Here is a 24,080-nt window from a genome sequence, read left to right on the forward strand (position 1 = left end):
GCCCCTTTGCAGCCATGTTTTTCAAGCAAACGTAACCATTTTCAAACTCATCTAAGATACCATTGAGACCAATCTTCTGAACAAATTTCATGAAGATTGGACAATAAATGTGGCCTCTAGAGAGTTAACAATGCAAATATTGACGGCGCACGACGGACGACGCACGACGGACAAAAGGCAATCACAAAAGCTCACCATGAGCACGTTGTGCTCAGATGAGCTAAAAAGTTTAAAAAAATAAACGTAACATTGCAGCTTTAATTCAATTTTTAACATGAGGGAGTTCGGGGAAATATTTTGTCTTAAAAAAAATCTATTACACATGTGATTGACAATGACATTTAAGTTCCCCTAAAATTACATGTATGATCAATATGCTCCGAAAATAAACGGTTTGTGAGATATTGATAAGAGATGTGACAGATAGAAAAGAAATTTAAGAGATTACAAAATGTGAAATATTTAAATGAAATAAATTGTCTTTGAATTTTGTAATCACAGAACGTTATATTATAATCAAAATTAAAAGTCGATATGTGCTCTCAATGACATCGGTAGGGTCTCCATTTATGCTTTACTAACGGTTTTTTTCGTTCCTTTTTATTAAATAGCACTCATAAATGTTTGTACAAACTATCGACACGTTTATATTGAAGGGTATATGCATGTCAAATATTGGTCTTGTATATGTCTGTGTTAAATTCAAACATTAAACATCAAAATAAGTCAGATTCAGCGTGCTTCTGCTTCCATAGATAACGCGACAGAATCGAAATAGATAAGCCGACAATTTCAATTATTCTTAAATATGCCGAATGATGATGAGGCCAAATTGTTCATTAAGTTTGTTTAAGATAACCGACCACTTGAGAACTCAAGATTGTTAACGTTAATGGCTGATATTACATTTTCCTTCGAGTTTTTCAACAGCTTACAATCTGAGACACAGAAGTTCAAACAATCAAAATCCTTCATCAGATTAATGTAAAGACGATGTTCAACAACAGCGTTGGCTACATCGGTCCTGTTAGACTTCACACATATATCCTTGACTTTATATACGATGATTTATTGGAGACAATATTTAATTAAATTCTTCCACATAACAACATATTTGTCATTGAAACCTTAGATTATTCTTAGCGAGAACCCGTTAAAACCAATATCAATGGCATGTCTCTGACTTGGGTTTCAATTGTTAAAGAAAATAAGTATTTAGGGTCTGTTACCGCTCTAGATGAACTTGCATTCAAATAACAACTCAACCTACAACAGTTAATCGAGTGGCTGGATGTTGTGGCAGAAATGAGACAGTTGCTTTTCCTTGCTAGTGCGGCAGTGCTTATATACAGTATCGTTCATGATCCCATCGGGGTGAGTTTTGTTTGAACTTAAAAAACTAGGAATAAGCAATTAAAATATGTGAGATTATGAATGTTTAACCGTCTAACTGTTCTTGGTTTAATATTTCTCGAAGTCACAACATTTACTACTCAATAATTTTTATTCTTAAAATACTTTGCCGATACATAAGCATTCACTTGAATGTTATTTCATGTTTTATTTCTCAAAAGAAAAAATACTGAAATATATATTACAATTCATGTGGCCTCGTACTTTTCTTGTAAATAAATGCATTTATTACAAAAAAGTTGTTATCGATAAACGCATGTGCCGTACAATTTATATTTACTTTTAATAGAATCCTGCTGCAACAACAATTTTAGAACCTAATATAACCTGTGGAAACCTAACGTGCTATGGACCAAACACCGTAAGGTGCAATCTTACAGATCAAGAACCTTGCGAATGCAAAGTCGGTTTCGATGTAAGTATAAACAAAATATTTTTTTAATTTATTTCGTAGGGCTTATCGATGTGGTAGGATATGCCCTGGTGGCTGTAAAATGCGCTCGGGGATGTTTTTATTAAAGAAAACCTTCAACAATTGGCCATTTTGGAAATTATTTTGTGACAAATTTCTAGAGCATTAAACCTTCAAACAAAGTGTAAGTGACATTGATTATGAATTTAAATGATGTCTATTTTAGAACATGTTACCGTACTTAAATGGGAACATCAGATATCTCTATCAACCGCAAATACTTGTGCTTATATAATGTTAACATATACCTGATTATAAGTTATATTAGTACATTGTTGGTCATGATTGTTTTGTGAATCATCAGGGCCCTATGTGCGAATCTGACTTCGACGAGTGCAAAAGAGGACACCCTTGTAGAAACAGAGGACCATGCACCAACACATTAGGGAGCTTCAGGTAAAGGGTCGCACAATAACATAAAGAATTATCATTCTCAAATACTGATCCTAAAGTGTTTCATAAAGTATTATTAACAATACTTAAAAGTCTTGCGTAAAATCTTGATATACCTTGGTATAACTACGTAACCAAACGACAAAAAAATACGAGAAATTCCTTGCACTTTAGGTTCAACTCTGATTCGGTATTTAACACGTAAGTTCGTTTCGCATGATGGTGAAAACCAGTGTGCGTTACCGCGTGAACTGACTTTTGTATTTAATATCATACTGCATTTATTGTAAAGTGTTAGCGATCATAATATACATATCAGGTGCAGACGTGCATCAACCTCATTCTCCCCCTCTTTTTCTTCCTCATTATTATCCCCTTCCACATATTCAGCAGCAGCAACATAAACATTACCGTCGTTTTCCTCCTCACAATAAAAAACTCCTCTACTTTGATGATTGTTCTTGTTGTCAATTGAAGTTACTTCACAAAACAATAACAAATTGACTGTGTGAATACAATTTGAATGACGAGTTGGTTATCCGATTTCACATTTTCAATCCTTATGTGAGGGTTTTTTTCATATAACACCTGTTTTGTAACAATGAATGGTAATAAAATTGAATTATATAGCAATAAGCATGCATACATTTATACATATAGTGTTAGGACTTAAATAACAGCAAGTTGTTTATAACAAGGTGTTTATTACAATATTTTACATTTTTAATTATATATTTTTAATAAGAGGCAAATAGACAGTACTGTTTTTGCGTGCATGCATTAAGCTGGTAATAGGATGTCAATTGTACATTGTATATGATATCGCGATTTGTATGGTCCTATTTTCATGGTGGGGAGTGGAATATTGATTTGCTTGTGTCTTTACGCCTGTCATTTCTTTCGTCCGCCTTCATATTACTCTAAAAGTATTGCTGCTTCCACCATGTTAACATTTGGACCTTGCTCTTTTGGTTAAGGATTTCGATTAATTAAGTTTTGAGATAAAAGTTCAAAATGTAGGAATCTGTGTCTTACAAGCATATTACTAGATAAATATATATTAAAAATGAGCAAACATATTGATATCAAATACTGAGGTGCGTTACTGTACATGCAATGTATACATGCAATTATTTTATTTATTATCAAACAACCATTACGATGCAATATTTTGTATATAATATATAATTATGATTTAAATGCATCAACCAAGTTACATAAAAGTCTTAAAACGTCTTTAACATTTATATACGATATAAATCGGTAATAAAATAGAGGCTTTAGCATATGCCTTTTAAGTGGCACTATGACCTTGAGTCAGCGCGACTGTCTAAAAAACGTTCTGTCCATCGTCTCAGTGATCTTAACCCAGTAATGCCTAGTGGAATCTCCCATCCTTCTAAATTGGATCAATTGATTAAAAAAATTAGGGATGTCTTGTATATTTATTTCTATATTTTGAATATTTCTTACAGAAATTCCTTTAAGCAAACAGCGCAGACCCAGATGAGACGCCGCATAATTTAGAATATTTCTTACAGAAATTCCTTTAAGCAAACAGCGCAACCCAGATGAGACGCCGCATAATGCGGCGTCTCATCTGGGTCTACGCTGTTTGCCAAGTCCTTTTTAGACGCTAGGCATAAATGGGGTAACAGTAGGACAATTTAATATCAATATCCTGTTCGTGGCATGTGTAAATAAAATGTGGAGCGGACATGAATATTGCTGTTCAAATAATTGGCTTTCAAGTGTGACCTTGACTTCGAGCCTTAGTTCTAGACTTTTTTCATCGCCATATCGTCCGAAAGACCTAAACATGGGAAAATTGATAAAGGTCTATATAGGTGAATGAGACATGGGGCGGTAATAAACATATGGCGGACACACGGAAAAAATGGACTAATCGACTGAAGCATAACATGTGTTTAAACACCTCCAGCTTAGATGCATAACAATAAATAATCATATTATTGTTACGATCATTACAAATATTTTTTGTGATAACAGTTGTACATGTCTCCAAGGATGGGTTGGTAAACAATGTGAAAATGAAACGGTAGATCCGCAGTGCATGCCCGGATGGAAGTTACCAAGATGCACAACCGATATTGACGAATGCAGTGATACGTAAGTCTAATTGTATATTTTGGAAATTCTGAAATTCTGATTTAAGTGTTTTATGTCGGAAATATATATGGCTGATATTTAGCATGCAATACTTTCAATTGACGACAACATCGGACCATATTTATTGTAAATTAATATTGTAATGTCTTCACATAACCAACTTTGTGACTTAAACACATAAAAATAACATGAGCTTTCGTTTGTTTAGTAAAAAAGTGACTGTTACTTTTTTAAATACAGTTTAATTGCAAGAAATTTAAATCTGCGATAGGGATTGGTTAACAGCCGTACCATTATGCTCTCGTGCTCAAGTTTTAAAACAATAATAACTGGACAGAAATAGCAATTTGTTCGTCTTTCTGTTTAAACGAAACAAGGCCAGGCCTAGTATTTTCTCTACCGGTCTTGAATTCAGATCGCTTTTTACATGCGGCTCCCACCAGCTATGCAAGAATAACCAAGGCAATTACACCTGTGTATGCGATAAAGGGTGGTACAGCACAGACTGCATGCTGGACATCGACGAATGTGAACAAAATCCATGTAAGAATTCGGGATATTGTAACAATACACAGGGCTCATACCAATGCCATTGTCTCCCTGGCTGGACTGACACTAACTGTGTCACTGATGTCGACGAATGCGCTTCGTTTCCGTGTCTCCATGGTGGAACGTGTCTAAACAATAACGGTTCTTATACATGTTCATGTCCTGAAGGATGGACTGACAGAAACTGTAACACTAATGTAAATGAGTGCACAATGTTTTCACCATGTGTGAATAATGCAACATGTACCGACACAGAAGGCTCTTATGACTGCTCATGTGACCCTAAATGGACGGGAAAAAACTGTTCGAGCATGAATTATTGTTTATCGTCCCCATGCTCAAACAACGGCACGTGTAACAATCAACCGACCGGGTATAATTGCACTTGCTCAAGAGGATGGTCGGAAGAGCATTGCACAATAGATATAGATGAATGTAAGAAGCCAATACCATCACCCTGTTTAAATAGTGGCAATTGTACAAACACAAACGGGTCATTTTATTGTGAGTGTCCAGTGGAATGGGAAGGCGATACATGCGAAACCGATGTGAACGAGTGTTTGACCGCTTCTTCACCTTGTTTGTACGATACGACGTGCAACAATACGAAAGGATCCTTTACCTGTATTTGTGGCAGCGGTTTAACAGGTCGCAACTGCGAGACTGATGTGGACGAATGTCTAACAGCGCCATGTTTGAACAACGGGACATGTAACAATACTATTGGTTCCTTCAACTGCGCATGCGCACAGAACTGGACGGGTTCAATGTGTGAAATAGACCTCTTGGCGAGTTTTGCACCATTTTCTGGTGGTTAGTAACATCACCCATTATGAATTTTACTACACTTATTGTGGAATTCTAATTGATGTGTATAAATGTTTTAAAAACAAAATTCAAATGTAACTGATATCGAAATGCTATGGGGTGCATACAGACAAATGAATCAAGTACTACTCAGTTAGATTACATGTATTTTGAGGACAGTTCGTCATTTTTAATAAGAGGTTACACTTTAAAGACATTATTTCAAATCACCACAGGACCGCTTCGATAAATGTAAAAAAAAAATATTTCAAAACGCCAAAACCGTCTTTTTAAATATTACAATTAGACAATTACTTTTTCAGGTGCGGGTTTTGGAACGGAGAACACGTGGGTAATACTGGGTCCGATTCTAGTGTGTCTCTTGATAATAGGGGGCCTGGTTGCTGGAATTGTGATCTTCAATAAGCTGCAGTAACCGTTAATTTTATTTTCTGTAAAATATCATTTTCATTTTCTATCTTCAAATCGCAGAACTATTGTTTAATTATTCATTCATTCGCACTTCATTCGCACATTATGTATAAATCAGGTCCAGTCTTTGATGTCATTAAGTTCTTTGCGTGGATGATTCATTACGGCAATCGCTCATTAAATCATATGAATTAATCAATGGTTATAAAATGTACTGTGCGAAAACGGAGGTCCTGCTATAATCGTGCTTATTCTAATATAGTAATGTTCACAGTACGGTAAACGATTTTCATTGTTCTACGGTCTATCAAAACAAAAAAGGCCATAATCACCAGTTTATTTATCAAACGCATGACACCCTGAGATTGTTTCCTTTTGCCAGGTCGATCAAAGTTCAGCAAGAAGTAGCCAAGATTGCTTTTGATAAAACCAAAACCCTCGAACCCACCGCCAGTGACAAGGGTGAGGCGTCCGCATCTGACGTAAGGCCTACCGTAGCTGACAGAATCAAGGGTACGTTCGCAGCGGGGGCCATGCGGCTGCAGGCCCTTGGTTCCGGATTGTGGAATGGCATAAAAGGACTTGTTACGCGCACTTAGAAAGAAGTTTAGCTTTCTGTGGACGTTTTGCTTTCTGAGGATTGCGTTTGTAAACATGTGTGATTCATTATATGTTTGGTTCTTATATATGTTAAACCCAAATCGTTTATAAGATAGTTCAGTACATTGTTATAGTTTTTTTCTGATTATTTAGTTAAGAGATTATCAAGATACATGTATAAATTCTTTTGTGTTCACAAGTATTTGAAGAACTTTTTTGTAAAAGTATTTAATAACCTTTCGTTGCATATAACGATATATTTTGCGTAAATTAAGGTCACATTTTCGGTTGATTGACTTCTAATATTATATATGCAGATGTTTTTGTGTTTTTTTTTAGATACGTTAGTTACTCAATGCTATCGAATAGTAACCAAATATAGAAGTAGAAACAGTTTATTTATTAATTATAAAGTCAAGTTCAAAACGTTCATGTAAAACATACAACCTTAAAACCTCGTTGTTTGTACACATACGCTATGCATGCGATGTTCTTCTTTATTATTTCAAACTGTACTATAGCAGCCCTAAGGCAATATTCCTCTAAACATAAATGGCTTATTTTTTGCGAAGCTTGAGTAATAAGGTCGAATTTGCGAAGGCGAACGACTGGGTTAAGGATTTTAGGATGCAGTTTCTATACAATAAATCCAGAGGCAATTTGTGAATAACATAGCACAAAATATGTTTCGCAATCATTCAATAAGTATTCGTTCATCACGAATTAAACGGGGACTTCAATATGGGAAGGAAGTAACTATACCAAAGTGGATGCCACCATTTGTTAAACAAAATATCCAACTAAATAGTTAAAAAATCACATAAACATGTTTTGATCGGACGGTATGTTTTTTATCTAACGTAAACTGATTTCCCACGAAAACGCCGAGCTTTCTTCACATAATTTTACCGTTCAGTAGATGAAGTTTAACACTACAACAATAATCTCAACTGGCCTTCAGAGATTATTTGTTTCGTTATCTTCCTATGGATATTCATTTAAAATGTGTAATTATTGATCTCAGAGTTTCAAAGCCTCTCTCAGATCTCCATCTTATCAGGATTAGTTGGGACATTTGATTAACCCATTTATGCCTAGTGGACTCCCCCATCCTTCTAAATTGGATCAATTTATTTCCAAAATTTGGGATGTCTGATACATTTATTTCTATATTTAGAATATTTCTAACAGAAATTCCTTTAAGCAAACAGCGCAGACCCTGATGAGACGCCGCATCATGCAAAATGTCAAGAGCTTATGAATTCGGTTGTTGGTAACCACATCAAACTGGTAGGATCCCTCTGTTTTACTCCGGTTTTCTCCAGGTGCATTAACTACACAAAAATTGAATAACTTTCAGTACAAACTCAAGCCCTGAAATTTGCAGCTCAGATTTAAATTGCAACCAACGTAAGTGAGTCGAGATCGTTCCGTAGGAGAGAATGCCAGAAAACACTCCCGGTCCTCAGTACATTCAGCCCCAAGTGCGGAAGATCCTCTCATCAATCTACGACATCATGTGGAAAGACAGTTTATTAATATTGAGAGGTCTCGCATTGTCAAAAGTAAGTCTTTACGACCCTATTTATATTTTCTAGATATGTATCTGAATTACAATATATAATGTTGATATATAAAAAAACAGCGGTTGGTTTTAGATTCATGATTAAATTACGGTATAATGATGTGTATTCATTTCATGCTTTTACCTTAATATATATTTTCAGAATTTAATAATAGTATGGTTGCTGATTGTCAATTTGTTTAGTTATATTTAATGGAATAAAATGCTTACGAGTTTCCTTATAGTTTCATTTGATCGGATAGAAGTTAGCGATTGTTGCCAAAATAAATAGAAACATTTATGTTCACTGAAATATTATTGTTCAGAATAAGAATTTATGCTTGTTCAAAACAAATACTAAACAATCATTCGGCATGAAATGTCGTGGGTATTCAAAACAAAATGATCTGTCTGTGGACACTTAAATTTGTGGTCTTCTGATTAATTAAAAAAAGATTTGCATCGGTCATATTCGGTCATGTGTTCTTGATAAATTTGTCGACCAACGAAATCAACGAAAATGGATGTCCTACGAATAATAAGGATTGTACAGTATTTAATGTCAAAATGATTAAATACTGCCTGTGGGAGCTACCAGAGATTATTTGACGTCATCTAGAGAGACCAGCTGATAATGTCAATAATACTTAACTATTCCCTTGATGAGTACCAAGTGTTCATCAAGATTGTTAATGATAGGAGACTACTTGAGAACTCAAGATGAAAGCCTGAATGGCTGATTTACATGTTTTCCTTTGCGTTTTTTTTTTCATTATCAGACAATCTCGGTCACAGAAGTTCAAAACATCAAATTCCGTCATTAGATTTAAATACAGCCGAATTCCAATAATATCATTGGCTGCATTAGACCCATTATACTTAAAAAAAATACTTAATTCTTTATGCGATGATTAATTAGAGACAATATTCAATTAAAATGTCCAACATGACAACACATTTGTCATTGAAACCCTGGACTATTCTAGGCCAAAACTAATAAAACACATATCAATCGCAATTCGCTGACTTGATTTAAATTGTTGAAACGAAACAGTATTAAGACTATGTTAAAGCTCCAGATGAAATTGCATTCATCTGACAATTCTACTTACAACACTCGATCGCGTGGCTGCATTTTATGACAGACATGAGACAGTTGGAAAGTGTGATATGCTTTGTTAGTGTGACGGTTCTTGTATACAGCATCGTTCATGATTCCATCGGGGTGAGTGTTGTTTCATTGAATATTTTTAAAATAGCTTTTTATTTGTATTTTTAATGTTTCAGAGAATTTTTTTGTTTGCCTTAATGGCGACACTATAAATTACCGCTGAATGTTGTTTGATTTATTTACCTTTGAGTAGCAAAATGATTTTCTTTATTGTATATTCTATTAAAATTTTTCGTCGATATAAACATTACAACTTTAACTTCATTCCTTTTTTACTGAGGTAAATAACCAATAATGAAACATGTATCACCATGAACATTGTCAAAGTGTGCAAATGCGTACTAGTCGTACAATTCAGTGAATATATAACAGAAATCCAATTCTTACAAATAGACAAAGATCATTCAATCATGACTGTTTTATGCCGTATTTTATAATTACCCTTAATAGAATGTTGCTGCAACAACAACTGTAGAACCTGACGTATCTTGTGGAAACCTGACGTGTCATGGTCCATTCACTGCCAGTTGCAATCTTATAGAACCTCAACCATGCAAGTGCAAAGTCGGTTTCGAGGTGAGTATGAATTGTGTAAGGTTTAAATAAAGATGCATTTCTTTGAAAAAGAGTTATAATAAGATAGCGGAGAAATTGTATTTAAATGTAAGAAAGTAATAAAGTGTGACATTTCGGAAACTCAAGTATTATTTCAACGCCAAAAAATATAGGGAAAATCAAGCTAAAGATTCACTTTCTGGAGAAAGAAGTGTCAGTTGTAATTATTGAAGTAAGGTACCCAAGTGGGTATACAATACAGTACAAACGACAAAACAAATGACTTTATTTTGGTAAATATATTGTATTAAAATTAATAGAAGCTTTCAATAACAACTGTGAATTGTCGTGTATTTAAAAACATAACACATTAAATGCCAATTAGTATTATTATCAGGGTTTGGAATGTAAGTCCGACGTAGATGAGTGCAAAAAAGGAAGCCCTTGTAGAAACAGAGGACCATGCACCAACACAGTAGGGAGCTTCAGGTAAGGTCTTTCAAAAATAAAAACTATACGATTTTTTGTTACTATATTCACCTTCAACCAATAGATTGTTTTCAATAAATATTTGTGTGAACATCCGCCATGCTGTAACAAATGAGTTTTGTACACTTTTTGGCACTAAAGATTATATAGTGAAAAACAATAGAAAAAGAACCAGTTTAACTCTGTAAAAACGATCGATGATCCTATCTTAGCGATAACTTAAACAGTAAGCTCATTACGCTGTGAAGGTTTGACCGAAATCTGCAAGGTAAAGAGTAGTTTCACATACCAAAGTGTTTTGAGGGATTCTATGGTATATATTATAAAAAGACCAATGGGAAATTCTGCATAACGTTTTGCCGTTACAATCATAACGGTCATTCAGCTGTTAAAGTGTTTGCCTTAATTCAACTAGCATTCAAAGAGGAATTGAGTACAAAGACTTTGAAACTTACGTTTCTACGCATAAACGTACGGACCGTACGGACATACAAGTACAAATCTTGTTTTCTTCTTGTCCTTTCGAATTTATAGAACGTGAACGTGAGCAATGATATAATGAAAGCATCGAGTCATGAGGAAAGCTAATTTATCCCACTTTTACAGCGAATTCGGTTGATTAAAGCCCCGTTTATTAAATTTCTGCTATAATCAACGGCACCTGCTACGTTTATAGGCTACGTTGTAAACAAATGTAGTTCCTTGTATATTACAACTAAATGTTAAATTGATGTTATAAAACTTTTAGATTTGCAATTCAATATGAATAGATTTGAATTAATAAAGCAGGACTTTTTGTCACAGAACGATATTCTGATTTAAAAAAAATGATTATATGATCAGCAGTTATTTTTGGAACGCGGAGTAATACACTGATCTTGGTTACACTTCATTCATAATCAAAGTACGGCACGAAAACGAAAAAGAACTCGCCAAGGCTCGTGCTTTTTGTTTTCTAAGCCTTGCATGATAAACCTGATCTGTAATAAACACTAACCTATGATTCTCTATATTCAACGCAACAGGATACTTGAATAAACAATACAAAAACTATCTTAGTTTAAGTGCCCGTCGAGGCAATTTGTATAGTAAAATATACCCTTGACATTGAGGTAGATAGCTTACATATGCATTCTGAATAAATAACCTAAATGTTATGAACACTGACATAGAGTTTGCGTGACTTCCGTTTATCTTCTACACATGATATCATTGTGCTTAACATGTGAGCTATGGTTAATGAAATTACTATGAGATATATGGAGCGAACACGAACATAGAGGCTCAAGACCTCAATTATGACCTTGACCTTTAGCAGGCAAGACTGACCATGTATTACGCAAAATGTTTCAATGACATCAACATGAGAGCCAGTTTGCCTTAAAATCATTGCAAGGTTATGACAATGGATGGTAGACAAAGATGTGGACTTAAATATTGATCCTTATATCGTGAAATTTTACTTAAATCGATTTGGCTGAATTATGCCTCCTTTCCATCGCCCCAATATCCACAACATAAAAGTATTACAGTAAAATTCTTAAAAGAATTTAGACATTTGGAACGAAAACAAAACATAGGGACATACTGACCGACGGACGGACAATCGGTATTCTTGTTTCTCCCTCCCGCTTCGCGGCGTGAGATAACAATTACCATACGGTTGATATAAAGTATAAATAAATGGTGTTTTAACAGGTGTGCGTGTCTAGATGGATGGGCGGGTGACCACTGTGAAAATGAGACCGGTAATCCACAAGAATGCATGCCGGGATGGACTTTACCAAGATGCACAACCGATATTGACGAATGCAGCAATACGTGAGTTAGAGCTGTTAGAAGCATAAATATATATGACAACAAAATTAATATATTTTATTTAAGAATATAAACGAACCGTATTCCCTATTTGTTCTAGAAGAACCATATTTGGTCTAAATAAATATTGGCAAGTCACCATTATAAGTTGACTTTTTGAATAACGAAGACGAGCTGTCAAACTTTGTATTTATTATTTATTATTAGTTTGATTTTCAATAGTATATTGTATATAGTGATGTTTTCTTTAACAAACATGCGATTCATGCCACTGTCCAATAATCAATCATACCAATGTGCTCGTATTCAGTTGTAAGACTCTATATGCTGCTCTTAAAAATAATGTCATAGAAAAAGCGGTCATGTTAAGCACGGTTAATAATCGCAGTGTGTTGGGGTTTGACTTGCAATTATAGTTACACAATTATTACCAGTCATTGTAGTATGTCGTTGCTATTTAAAAAAACTCACGGACAGATATAGTACATACTTGATATTTTTCTTCTTTTGATCACAGATCGCTTTTTTCATGCGGCACTCACCAGCGATGCAATAATACGCGAGGAAATTACACATGTGTATGCGACAAAGGGTGGACCGGTCTCGATTGCATGTTGGACATCAACGAATGCGATCAGAATCCATGTCAGAATTCAGGAACCTGTAGTAACACGCAAGGCTCTTTTAATTGCAACTGTCTCTCTGGCTGGACTGGCACATTGTGTGCGACTTATGTAGATGAATGCGTTGTGTCACCGTGTATGAATAATGCAACATGTACGGACACTGAAGGTGCATATGCATGTTTGTGTCACACGAAATGGACGGGGAAAAACTGTTCGATCGAGAATCATTGTTTCTCGTCTCCTTGCTCGAACAACGGCACTTGTAACAATCAGCCGACCGGCTATAATTGTTCCTGCCAGAGAGGGTGGACGGGAGAGAAATGTACATTAGATATAGACGAATGCAATAATCCACGGCCAGCTTGTATGAACAATGGGAACTGTACGAACACAGAAGGGTCGTTTTATTGTGAATGCCCAGTGGAATGGGAAGGGGACACATGTGAAACCGATGTGAACGAGTGTTTAAGCACTTCTGCCCCTTGTATGTACGAGTCGACGTGCAGCAATACGAAAGGATCGTATTCCTGCATTTGTGGCAGCGGTTTAACAGGTCGTAATTGCGAGAGTGACCTAGACGAATGTCTAACAGCGCCATGTTTGAACAACGGGACATGTAACAATACCGTTGGTTCTTTCAACTGCGCATGCACACGGAACTGGACGGGTTCAATGTGTGAAATAGACCTCCTGGCGAGTTTTGCACCATTTTCTGGTGGTTAGTAACATCGCCCATTATGAACTTTACTACACTTATTGTGGAATTCTAATTGATGTGTATAAATGTTTAAAAACAAAATTCAAATGTAGCTGATATCGAATTGCTAAGGGGTGAATACAGACAAATGAATCAAGTACTACTCAGTTAGATTACATGTATTTTGAGGACAGTTCGTCATTTTTAATAAGAGGTTACACTTTAAAGACATTATTTCAAATTACCACAGTACCGCTTCGATAGATGTAAAAAAAATATTTCAAAACGCAAATTCCGTTTTTATAAATATTACAATTATACAATTACTTTTTCAGGTGCGGGTTTTGGAACGGAGAACACGTGGGTAATACTGGGTCCGATTCTAGTGTGTCTCTTGATAATAGGGGGCCTGGTTGCTGGAATTGTGATCTTCAATAAGCTCCAGTAACCGTTAATTTTATTTTCTGTAAAATATCATTTTTTATTTTCTTCAAATCACAGAACTATTGTTTAATTATTCATTCATTCGCACTTCATTCGCACATTATGTATAAATCAGGTCCAGTCTTTGATGTCATTAAGTTCTTTGCGTGGATGATTCATTACGGCAATCGCTTATTAAATCATCTGAAATAATCAATGGTTATAAAATGTACTTTGCGAAAACGGAGGTCCTGCTATAATCGTGTTTATTCTTATATAGTAATGTTCACAGTACGGTAAACGATTTTCATTGTTCTATGGTCCATCAAAACAAACAAGGCCATAATCACCAGTTTATTTATTAAACGCATGACACCCTGAGATTGTTTCCTTTTGCCAGGTCGATCAAAGTTCAGCAAGAAGTAGCCAAGATTGCTTTTGATAAAACCAAAACCCTCGAACCCACCGCCAGTGACAAGGGTGAGGCGTCCGCATCTGACGTAAGGCCTACCGTAGCTGACAGAATCAAGGGTACGTTCGCAGCGGGGGCAATGCGGGTGCAGGCCCTTGGTTCCGGATTGTGGAATGGCATAAAAGGACTTGTTACGCGCACTTAGAAAGAAGTTTAGCTTTCTGTGGACGTTTTGCTTTCTGAGGATTGCGTTTGTAAACATGTGTGATTCATTATATGTTTGGTTCTTATATATGTTAAACCCATATCGTTTATAAGATAGTTCAGTACATTGTTATAGGTTTTTTCTGATCATTTAGTTAAGAAATTATCAAGATACATGTATAAATTCTTCTGTGTTCACAAGTATTTGTAGAACTTTTTTGTAAAAGTATTTAATAACCTATCGTTGCATATAACGATATGTTTTGCGTAAATTAAGGTAACATTTTAGGTTTATTGAATTCTAATATTGTATATGCAGATTTTTTTTTAGATACGTTAGTTACTCAATGCCATCGAATAGTAACCAAATATAGAAGTTGAAACAGTTTATTTATTATTTATAAAGTCAAGTTCAAAACGTTAATGTAAAACATACAACCTTAAAACCTCGTTGTTTGTACACATACGCTATGCATGCGATGTTCTTTTTTATTATTTCAAACTGTACTTTAGCAGCCCTAAGGCAATATTCCTCTAAACATAAATGGCTTATTTTTGCGAAGCTTGAGTAATAAGGTCGAATTTGCGAAGGCGAACGACTGGGGTTAAGGATTTAAGGATGCAGTTTCTATACAATAAATCCAGAGGCAATTTGTGAATAACATAGCACAAAATATGTTTCGCAATCATTCAATAAGTATTCGTTCATCACGAATTAAACGGGGACTTCAATATGGAAAGGAAGTAACTATACCAAAGTGGATGATACCATTTGTAAAACAAAATATCCAACTAAATAGTTAAAAAATGACATAAACATGTTTTGATCGGAAGGTATGTTTTTTATCTAACGTAAACTGATTTTCAACGAAAACGCCGAGCTTTCTTCACATAATTTTACCGTTCAGTAGATGAAGTCTAACACTACAACAATAATCTCAACTGGCCTTCAGAGATTATTTGTTTCGTTATCTTGCTATGAATATTCATTTGAAAAGAGTAATTATTGATCTCAGAGTTTCAAAGCCTCTCTCAGATCTCCATCTTATCAGGATTAGTTGGGAAATTTGATTAACCCATTTATGCCTAGTGGACTCTCCCATCCTTCTAAATTGGATCAATTTATTTCCACAATTTGGGATGTCTGATATATTTATTTCTATATTTAGAATATTTCTTACAGAAATTCCTTTAAGCAAACAGCGCAGACCCTGATCAGACGCCGCATCATGCGGCGTCTCATCTGGGTCTACGCTGTTTGCCAAGGCCTTTTTTCTAGACGCTAGGCATTAATGGGTTAAATTAAACATTTGAGGTAAAAATCATGTTCAGTTGTGAAGCAGTGCAATATTAATAATGTCGCTCTATGTCTACAGCATACAATATCTTAATATGAAATAGAATGATGAGCTTTAATAATTTTACCGTGTTCTGGTAAAAGGAGGTTTAATGCATGTGCGTAAAGTGTCGTCCCATTAACCTGTTCAGTCACACACTTTCCGTTTTTATGATATTTTTAGTTTAAAGAAAGTCTCTTCTTAAAAAATCCAGTTTAGGCGGGAAGTTTTGTGCCTGATTTTTCTGTACGGACAGAGCAATGTCCATATGTTTTAAAGTCCACAAACAACAGGGATGTGTTGTGTCAAAAGTGGACTAAAACACACCAATAAGTTAATTTGTCCATAGCCAATTGATACGTGTTTTTGATGTTTTTGTAGGTGTTAAAGGTAACGATAAGATAATCGTATGTTCATTAATAAACACATATGGAAATATATTTTGCGAATGTATTAAATATATTTAAATGGCTGTATTAGAAAAACGAGTAAAATTGCGAAAGATGATGATATTTACAATTATAACAAGAATGGCGACTATGACGAAAAATAATCACAATTATGTTGATGTTAAGGGAAAAAAGAAATGGGTACAAAATAATATATCCTTTGCTTATAATGTGAGAGAAGGAGGAGTTGAAGGTGGTAAAATTGTGTTTACCCGTTAATTTCGTATGGCTGTAATCGGTAATAATCAAACTCGGAATTTAAATTTAAGTTTTCCTCCCCGCTTTCATTTTTGAGTACAAAGTTCGGGCAACAATCTGGGCAGCGCGACAGGAAACATAAATACTCCAGATCCCTTTTGCAGTACAATATTCAAGCGCACGTTACACATCGCAAAGATCATGCCCAAAATGACGGCATTTAACTTATTCAATAATGACGCTCTGATGTTTCTGGAGTGTTTGTGACTACGAGTAGACCGGAGAACACTGCAACAATGACTTTGACGATTGTATCGCATCGAAAGATGTTTGTCATCAAAGGGCTTCTTGGCACTTGGTTCTTATGAGTTTCAATGAGTCTCAATGACCCTTAGGATTGACTTGTAAAAACTGCACAGAAACAAACAGAACCATAGACACTTTTCTTTCGTCCATTTTTTTGGCGAGATTCGCCGCTATATTATGTGCCTGGAAAAATGTTCAGAGGGTTTAAGAAAGGTGTTTTAAAAAGGTCCCCCGCTAATTTTCCGGGCGTATTTTTATGAACATTATGTTTAAAAGCTGTTGTCATACGGCACCATGTTTGAATAATGACGCGTGCATGAATGGACCAACCGGTAGGAACTGTTCCTGTCGAAATGGATGTGAAGGCGAAATTGCATAAAGATACAGATGAATGGTATTCATCACCATGTGTGAAAATGGGCAACCGTTTTTAAAACAGGTCCATACAAGAACAAAGGTTTGTGTAATATTACAGTTGGTTCATTCATTTCCACGTGTCTTAAAAACTAAACAGGAAACAACTGGGAACAGACCTGCTATAAAGTCCGAACCATTCCTGAGAATACGTATAAAGTCATTTATGTTTATAACTTCCAACTATTTTTCTAGATAATCCATACTAACCATTAAGCAAGAGTAAATATTTTATTACACAGATGGCTTTAATTTAAGGGCATTTATCAATAAATATGTCTATATGGCAAAAAACTAATACATTTTTCAAAATAAATCTATTCGGTGACAAAATCTTGGCGTGAATCCTTCGTCTTCAGTTTCTTACAGATATACGTGAACACCCATTATTATTGGCGTCGCACTGAAGTGCGGCGACTAGTATGTCAAAACGTTTTTTTCGCTTATGGGAGAAGTTATTTTACGTATCAATGTATATATGTTTGTTGTCAGAATATCTTGCATAGTGGTGATTTTTTGTGTAAATTAGTGTAAATAATTACTGCATTTGTGCCTATTACATTTACTACAACATGTATTGCCAATAATGCAAAGCTAATTCTTTAAATTAATAACTGATCACAGGGACTGGGCAATAATAAAAGATCACAAGGACTGGGCAAATACGCGAACCGGTGAAACTTTCTGGTTTTGTATAAAAACAAAACTTCTTTGTTCCACTATCCTAGCAACCACCTAGTTACTAATAAAGGCTCTATAGAGCGCGAAGCGCGACACGTATTATTAATTGTAATAATGAGTCTTGATAAAGGAAGCAGCCGCTAATCAATGAGGAGCACCATCACAGCACCCCAGTCTCATTACTATCAAGTCCTTTTACAGGGTGTTTTTTAAGAACCACATATAGAAGGCCGCAGGCCTGACCAGTATCTTGCCAGTGGTATGGACCCTTTGGTATGGACCTTTAACCCCGCTCACTTTCCAGCGTTTAAACTTCCGGGTTTACATTTAAACCAACTATTAATAGCTTTTTAATATCTTAGTTAGAAGGTGATTTTTCAAGCGGTTCCGTAGTGTAGTGGTTACACGCTCGCTTCACTTGTGAGAGGCCCAAGGTTCGAGCCCCAGTAGAATCAAATTATTTTATTTGTGTTCTATGTTAACTTTTTGTTTTGATGTAATTTTAGTTTAAATAAATATGCTGTTTTATTGTAACATTTTTTTTTTCTTTTTATTATGCCCATTAAATATATGTGTGAGAGGGTGGGGGGTTCGTAAACACATTAAAACTTTTACAGTGTTTTCATATCAATGAGTACTCAACCCCTATCGTAAATGAGCAACGTAAGAATAAGTTCAGAATCATCTCCCCTTGAAGTTGAGAAAAATATGAAATTACGCTTACAAGATGAAGCAGATTTTTTCAAACCTACAAAGATCTGTTCCATTAATGAAAACTGCACACGGATGACAGTAAAAAAAGGAAGCCAATGTAAATAATATGAACTATGAAATATTTGGGGGTTACAACACAAAATCATAGATAATGGTTATTTGGGGGTTATAACACAACATCATAGATAATGGTTATTTGGGAGTTATAACACAAAATCATAGATAATGGTTATACCAGTATCTTTTTCTATTTTGTTTAAAATAATAGGCCAATATATAAATATTTACAGTGGAAAAAAAATCGTTCCATGTAACTTCATTGAGTCCCTTTTACACTGAAATTCCCGACGCCCTTTGATGGTTTGCATCAATACTTATCTTGTTATTATTATGTTATATTGTGGTTTTACTATTCAGGTAACACGGGGGTCATCGTGGGTTCGGTATTAGGGAGCTTGGCTGCTGTTGGGGCAGGAGTATCTCGCGTATTTCTGTTCAAGAAGTTCGGGCATTGATGCTATATCAAAGCATCAACTTCACATGTGACGTATAATATATAATTTGATTTAGAAACGCCAATTGCAAAGCAGGGAATGAGATCAGGGCGCCGTTAAGTCGTAAACATGACAATTCATTCTTAAATTGGGTCGCGTTTCAGTCATATTTGACATTAACGTTCTCAACTATTATTCAATCATAATATATTGATGATGACAACAATGATATGTGTAGCTTTAATGTTTGCAATTGGACGTAGTGTTCATTGAAATAATGGTTTTTAATCGATGTGAGAAAGATTTCAAATGGTCACCAGTTACGTAAGAGAACAGAATAGATGCGGCTTTTAAAATTACATTCCCGAATTCATCCGTCGTAATGTCTTTGTTGTGTTTCTTAATAATAAATCAATATCTCGACAATAACGATGTCGCAAAAAATAATGCCGCTCCATACTACGCTAACGCTATCATCGATATTTGTTTAATTGAGTTTCTTGAATATTTCCATGTTCAAGAGCAAACTGAACATAATTGGCAAATAAGACAATATCAACAAAACTATTACCGGTACATGAACTTTGTTATTTTGCGGACCATTTAGCTGAACTTAACTTTAAATCAATCCTTGTTTAGATTTCAAATGTTTAATACTTTGGATAATTGCATTTAATAAATAATATATAGTTTCCTTTTCCTGTTCAACAAGACTTGACTAAGGGGCAGGAAACTGAAAAAAAAACGCAATACGGGGTCAATCAAGTTTAATGTAACATAAGTGTGTTTCTACAGAAAAACATGTGATTGGCCCGTCAGCTATTAAAGCTACATTTACAAATTATACACAAATTTAAAGCTGATGCAAAGCAGGTACAATATATTTTGAGATATTTTTTATATCTTTAAGATGTGTTTTGTTACTATTGTGATTCCAGTGTGTGTTGTATGCACAGCCTGAAAATAAATGGCTTTGTGTTTTATGTATAAATTTGCATTGATAATTATTATTTTATTACACACTCTTGATGATTTTTAATAATATGCAAAGTTATTTATGGGTTGTGTAGCATATTTTTGTATTTGTCAATAAACAGAGTGCTGTGTGTTTTTCTTGTTAACATAAAACCATGTGTTATACGATAAAAATAAATAAAACATAATTTTCCTCATATCATTTTACACCCTTTCGGAGCCAATACAGTAGGGTATCTAGCATTTGCGTGAATGAATTGTTTAGAGTTTAATGAATCAACATTACTGACAGAATAAATTGTTCTTTATTGGACACAACAAGATCCAAAGAAAACACATATGTATGTACTACTTTGTATTGTCATCTCGCTCTGGTCACAGAGTGGACCCAAATTGACGTCTTATACCAGGTCATATAAATCTTAAATCACAAGTGATTCTCAACTCGACGACATAAGCACACATTCCGGCGCTTATGAATTTGGTTGTTGGTAACCACACCGGACGGGTAGGATCCCTGCGTTTAACTCCGGTTTTCTCCAGATGCAGAACGAGACAACACCAAAATTAAATAACTTTGGGTATAATAAAAACTTAAGCGCTGAAATTTGCAGCTCAAATTTAAATTGCACCCACCGTGAGTGAGTCGACGACGTTCAGTAGGAGGGAATGCCGGAAAACACTCCGGGTCCTCAGTACTTGTAGCCTCAGGTTCGGAAGATCCTCTCAACAACATGAGATATCTTGTTGTGGAAAGATAATATATAAATATGAAAAGGTCTCGCATCGGAAAAAGTAGGCCTTTATATTTTCTAGATATGTCTTGATAGATAAACAAAATATGACAGCGGTTGGTTTTAGATTCATGATTTCCTTACTATTTAATGTTGTGTGATCGATTCATGATTTCAGCTTAATATTTATTCAGATTTAATAATTGCATGTATGTTGATTGTCGTTTCTTGATTAGTTATATTTAACGGAATTAAACGATTCCAAGTTTTTTTGTAGTTTCATTTTATCGGATAGAAGTTAACGATTGTTGTCAATTAAATAGAAACATTATTTTCACGAAAATATTAATATTCAAAATAAAAAATTTACGTTTGTTCAATACGAGTACTAAAACATCATTGAGCATGAAATTCCGTGGGTATTCAAACAAAATGACTTGTTTGCGGACACATAAATTTGTGGATCGCTGATTTAGGAAAAAAAATCAATTTACATCGGTCATATTAGGTCATGTGTTTGTGCTAATTCGTGGATCGGTAAACTAACGAAATCAACGAAAATTGATGTCCTACGAATAAAAATGATTTTACAGTATTCAATGTCAACATGATTAAATACTGCGTGTGAGAGCTACCAGAGATAATTTGACGCCATCTGGAGAGACCAGCTGATAATGTAAATAATATTTAACCATTCCCTTGATAAGTTCTAAGTGTTCATCAAGATTGTTAATGATAGGAGACTACTTGAGAACTCAAGATGAAAGCCTGAATGGCTGATTTACATGTTTTCCTTTTCGTTTTTTTTCATTATCAGACAATCTCGGTCACAGCAGTTCAAACAATCAAATTCCCTCATTAGATTCAAATAAAGCCGAAGTTCAATAGCATTATTGGCTGCATTAGGCCCATTATACTTCACAAAAATACTTAACTGTATATACGATGATTAATTTGAGACAATCTTCAATTACAATGTCCAACATGACAACACATTTGTCATTGAAACCCTGGACTATTCTAAGCCAAAACCAATTAAAACACATATCAATGGCAAGTCTCTGACTTGATTTAAATTGTTGAAGCAAAACAGTATTAAGACTCTGTTAAAGCTCTAGATGAAATTGCATTCAACTGACAACTCTACTTACAACACTCGATCGCGTGGCTGCATTTTATGGCAGACATGAGACAGTTGGAAAGTGTGTTTCGCCTTGTTAGTGCGGCGGTTCTTGTATACAGCATTGTTCATGATCCCATCGGGGTGAGTGTTGTTTGATTTAATATTTTCAAAATAGCTTTTTATTTGTATTGTTAATGTTTCAGAGAACTTTTTTGTTTTCCTTAATGGCGACACTATAAATTACCGCTGAATTAACTTCATTCCTTTTTTTCTGAGGCCAAGAACCAATTATGAAACATGTATCACAAGGAAAACTGTCAATGCGTGTAAATGCGTACTAGTCGTACCATTCGGTGAATTTATAATAGAAAAAAATTCTTACCAATAGACACAGATCATTAAATCATGACTGTTGAATGCCGTATTTTATAATAATCGTTAATAGAATGTTGCTGCAACAACAACTGTAGAACCTGACGTATCTTGTGGAAGCCTGACATGTTTCGGCCCATTCACTGCCAGTTGCAATCTTACAGAGCCTCAACCATGCAAGTGTAAAGTCGGTTTCGAGGTTAGTATTAATTATGTATGGTTTAATTAAAATAAAGATGCATTTCTTTGAACTAACGGTAAAATAAGAGGTCGGAGGAATTTAATTTAAATGTAAGAGAATAGCAAAGCGCGACACTATGGAAACTCAAGTATCTTTTCAACGTCAATACTATAAGAAAAATCAAACTGAAGATTATTTCAGGGAATAATTTGTCCGTAGTATTTATTCGAGTAAAGTACCCAAGCGGCTATACAATACTGTACAAACGACAAAATAAATAGCTTTATTCTGGTGAATATCTTGTTTGTTTATTAAAGTTGCATTTATAGAAACTTTCACTAACAACTGTGAATAGTCCCTTATTTTAAAACAAAACACATTAAATGCCAATTAATATAATTATCAGGGTTTGGAATGTAAGTCCGATGTGGATGAGTGCACAAGAGGACGCCCTTGTAGAAACAGAGGACCATGCACCAACACAGTAGGGAGCTTCAGGTAAGGTTTTACTAATTTAAAAAAAAATGTGTAAACATATTTATCTTCATCCAATCGATTGCTTTCTACGGTAATAATAGTTGTAAGAAATTTATTTTTGTTAGCATCCGCCATGCTGTAACAAAAGAGTTTATACTATGTTGGGAATATTTATTAGAGATACAAAAGAAAAAGAACCATAACTGTAAAACTAGTCGATAATCCTCCCTGTACGATATCTTACACAATTATTGAGATCATTTAGCTCTAAATGTTTGAGCGAAATCTGCAGGTAAAAGAGCATTTTCGAACACGATAGTGATTCGGGGTTCATAGGATATAAATCGTAAAAAGACAAAAGAGAAATTTTGCACAAATTGTTAGCCGTCACAATAATTACGGTCATTCAGCTGTTTAAGTGTGTGCGTTAATTCAACTAGCAGTCAACGAGGAATTCAGTATAAAAACTTGTGGACTTACGTTTCTACGCATGAACGTTTTGTTCTTGGACATTCGAATTCATAGAACGTAAACGTGAAAATGGATATACTGAAAGCACCGAGTCATGAGGAAGACTAATATTCAACGCAACAGAATACTTGAATAAACAGTGAACAAACTGTCTTAGGTTAAGTGCCTGTCGTAAAACAAAATGATAGTAAAATATGCTCATTACATTGAGGTGGATAGCTTACTTATGCATTGTGAATAAATAACCTAAATGTTATGACCACTGACATGGAGTTCGCGTGACTTCCTTTTATTGTCAACACATGATATCAATGTGCACAACCTGTGAGCTAAGGTTCATAAAATTACTACGAGATATATGGAGCGAACACGAACATAGAGGCTCAAAACCTCAAGTGT

The 24,080-nt window shown here is 34.9% G+C and overlaps 1 protein-coding gene across 1 annotated transcript in view; it reads left to right on the plus strand.

Annotated features, from left to right (window-relative positions):
* The first annotated feature begins 5,058 nt into the window (after positions 1 to 5,058).
* LOC127872513 (neurogenic locus notch homolog protein 1-like) overlaps positions 5,059 to 24,080 on the plus strand; it is a 36,382-nt gene continuing 17,360 nt past the window's right edge. The window contains exons 1-13 of the mRNA XM_052415837.1: positions 5,059 to 5,770; positions 6,088 to 6,196; positions 6,579 to 6,780; positions 8,233 to 8,361; positions 9,463 to 9,585; positions 9,982 to 10,107; positions 10,484 to 10,575; positions 12,274 to 12,396; positions 12,911 to 13,737; positions 14,052 to 14,160; positions 14,540 to 14,748; positions 19,272 to 19,339; positions 23,140 to 23,231. Of these exons, the coding sequence (XP_052271797.1) occupies positions 5,170 to 5,770; positions 6,088 to 6,196; positions 6,579 to 6,780; positions 8,233 to 8,361; positions 9,463 to 9,585; positions 9,982 to 10,107; positions 10,484 to 10,575; positions 12,274 to 12,396; positions 12,911 to 13,737; positions 14,052 to 14,160; positions 14,540 to 14,748; positions 19,272 to 19,339; positions 23,140 to 23,231 (2,810 nt within the window). The 5' untranslated portion in view covers positions 5,059 to 5,169. The remainder of the gene's footprint in view (positions 5,771 to 6,087; positions 6,197 to 6,578; positions 6,781 to 8,232; positions 8,362 to 9,462; positions 9,586 to 9,981; positions 10,108 to 10,483; positions 10,576 to 12,273; positions 12,397 to 12,910; positions 13,738 to 14,051; positions 14,161 to 14,539; positions 14,749 to 19,271; positions 19,340 to 23,139; positions 23,232 to 24,080) is intronic.

This window comes from Dreissena polymorpha, chromosome 3 (assembly GCF_020536995.1).
Source record: "Dreissena polymorpha isolate Duluth1 chromosome 3, UMN_Dpol_1.0, whole genome shotgun sequence".
Taxonomy (NCBI): domain Eukaryota; kingdom Metazoa; phylum Mollusca; class Bivalvia; order Myida; family Dreissenidae; genus Dreissena; species Dreissena polymorpha.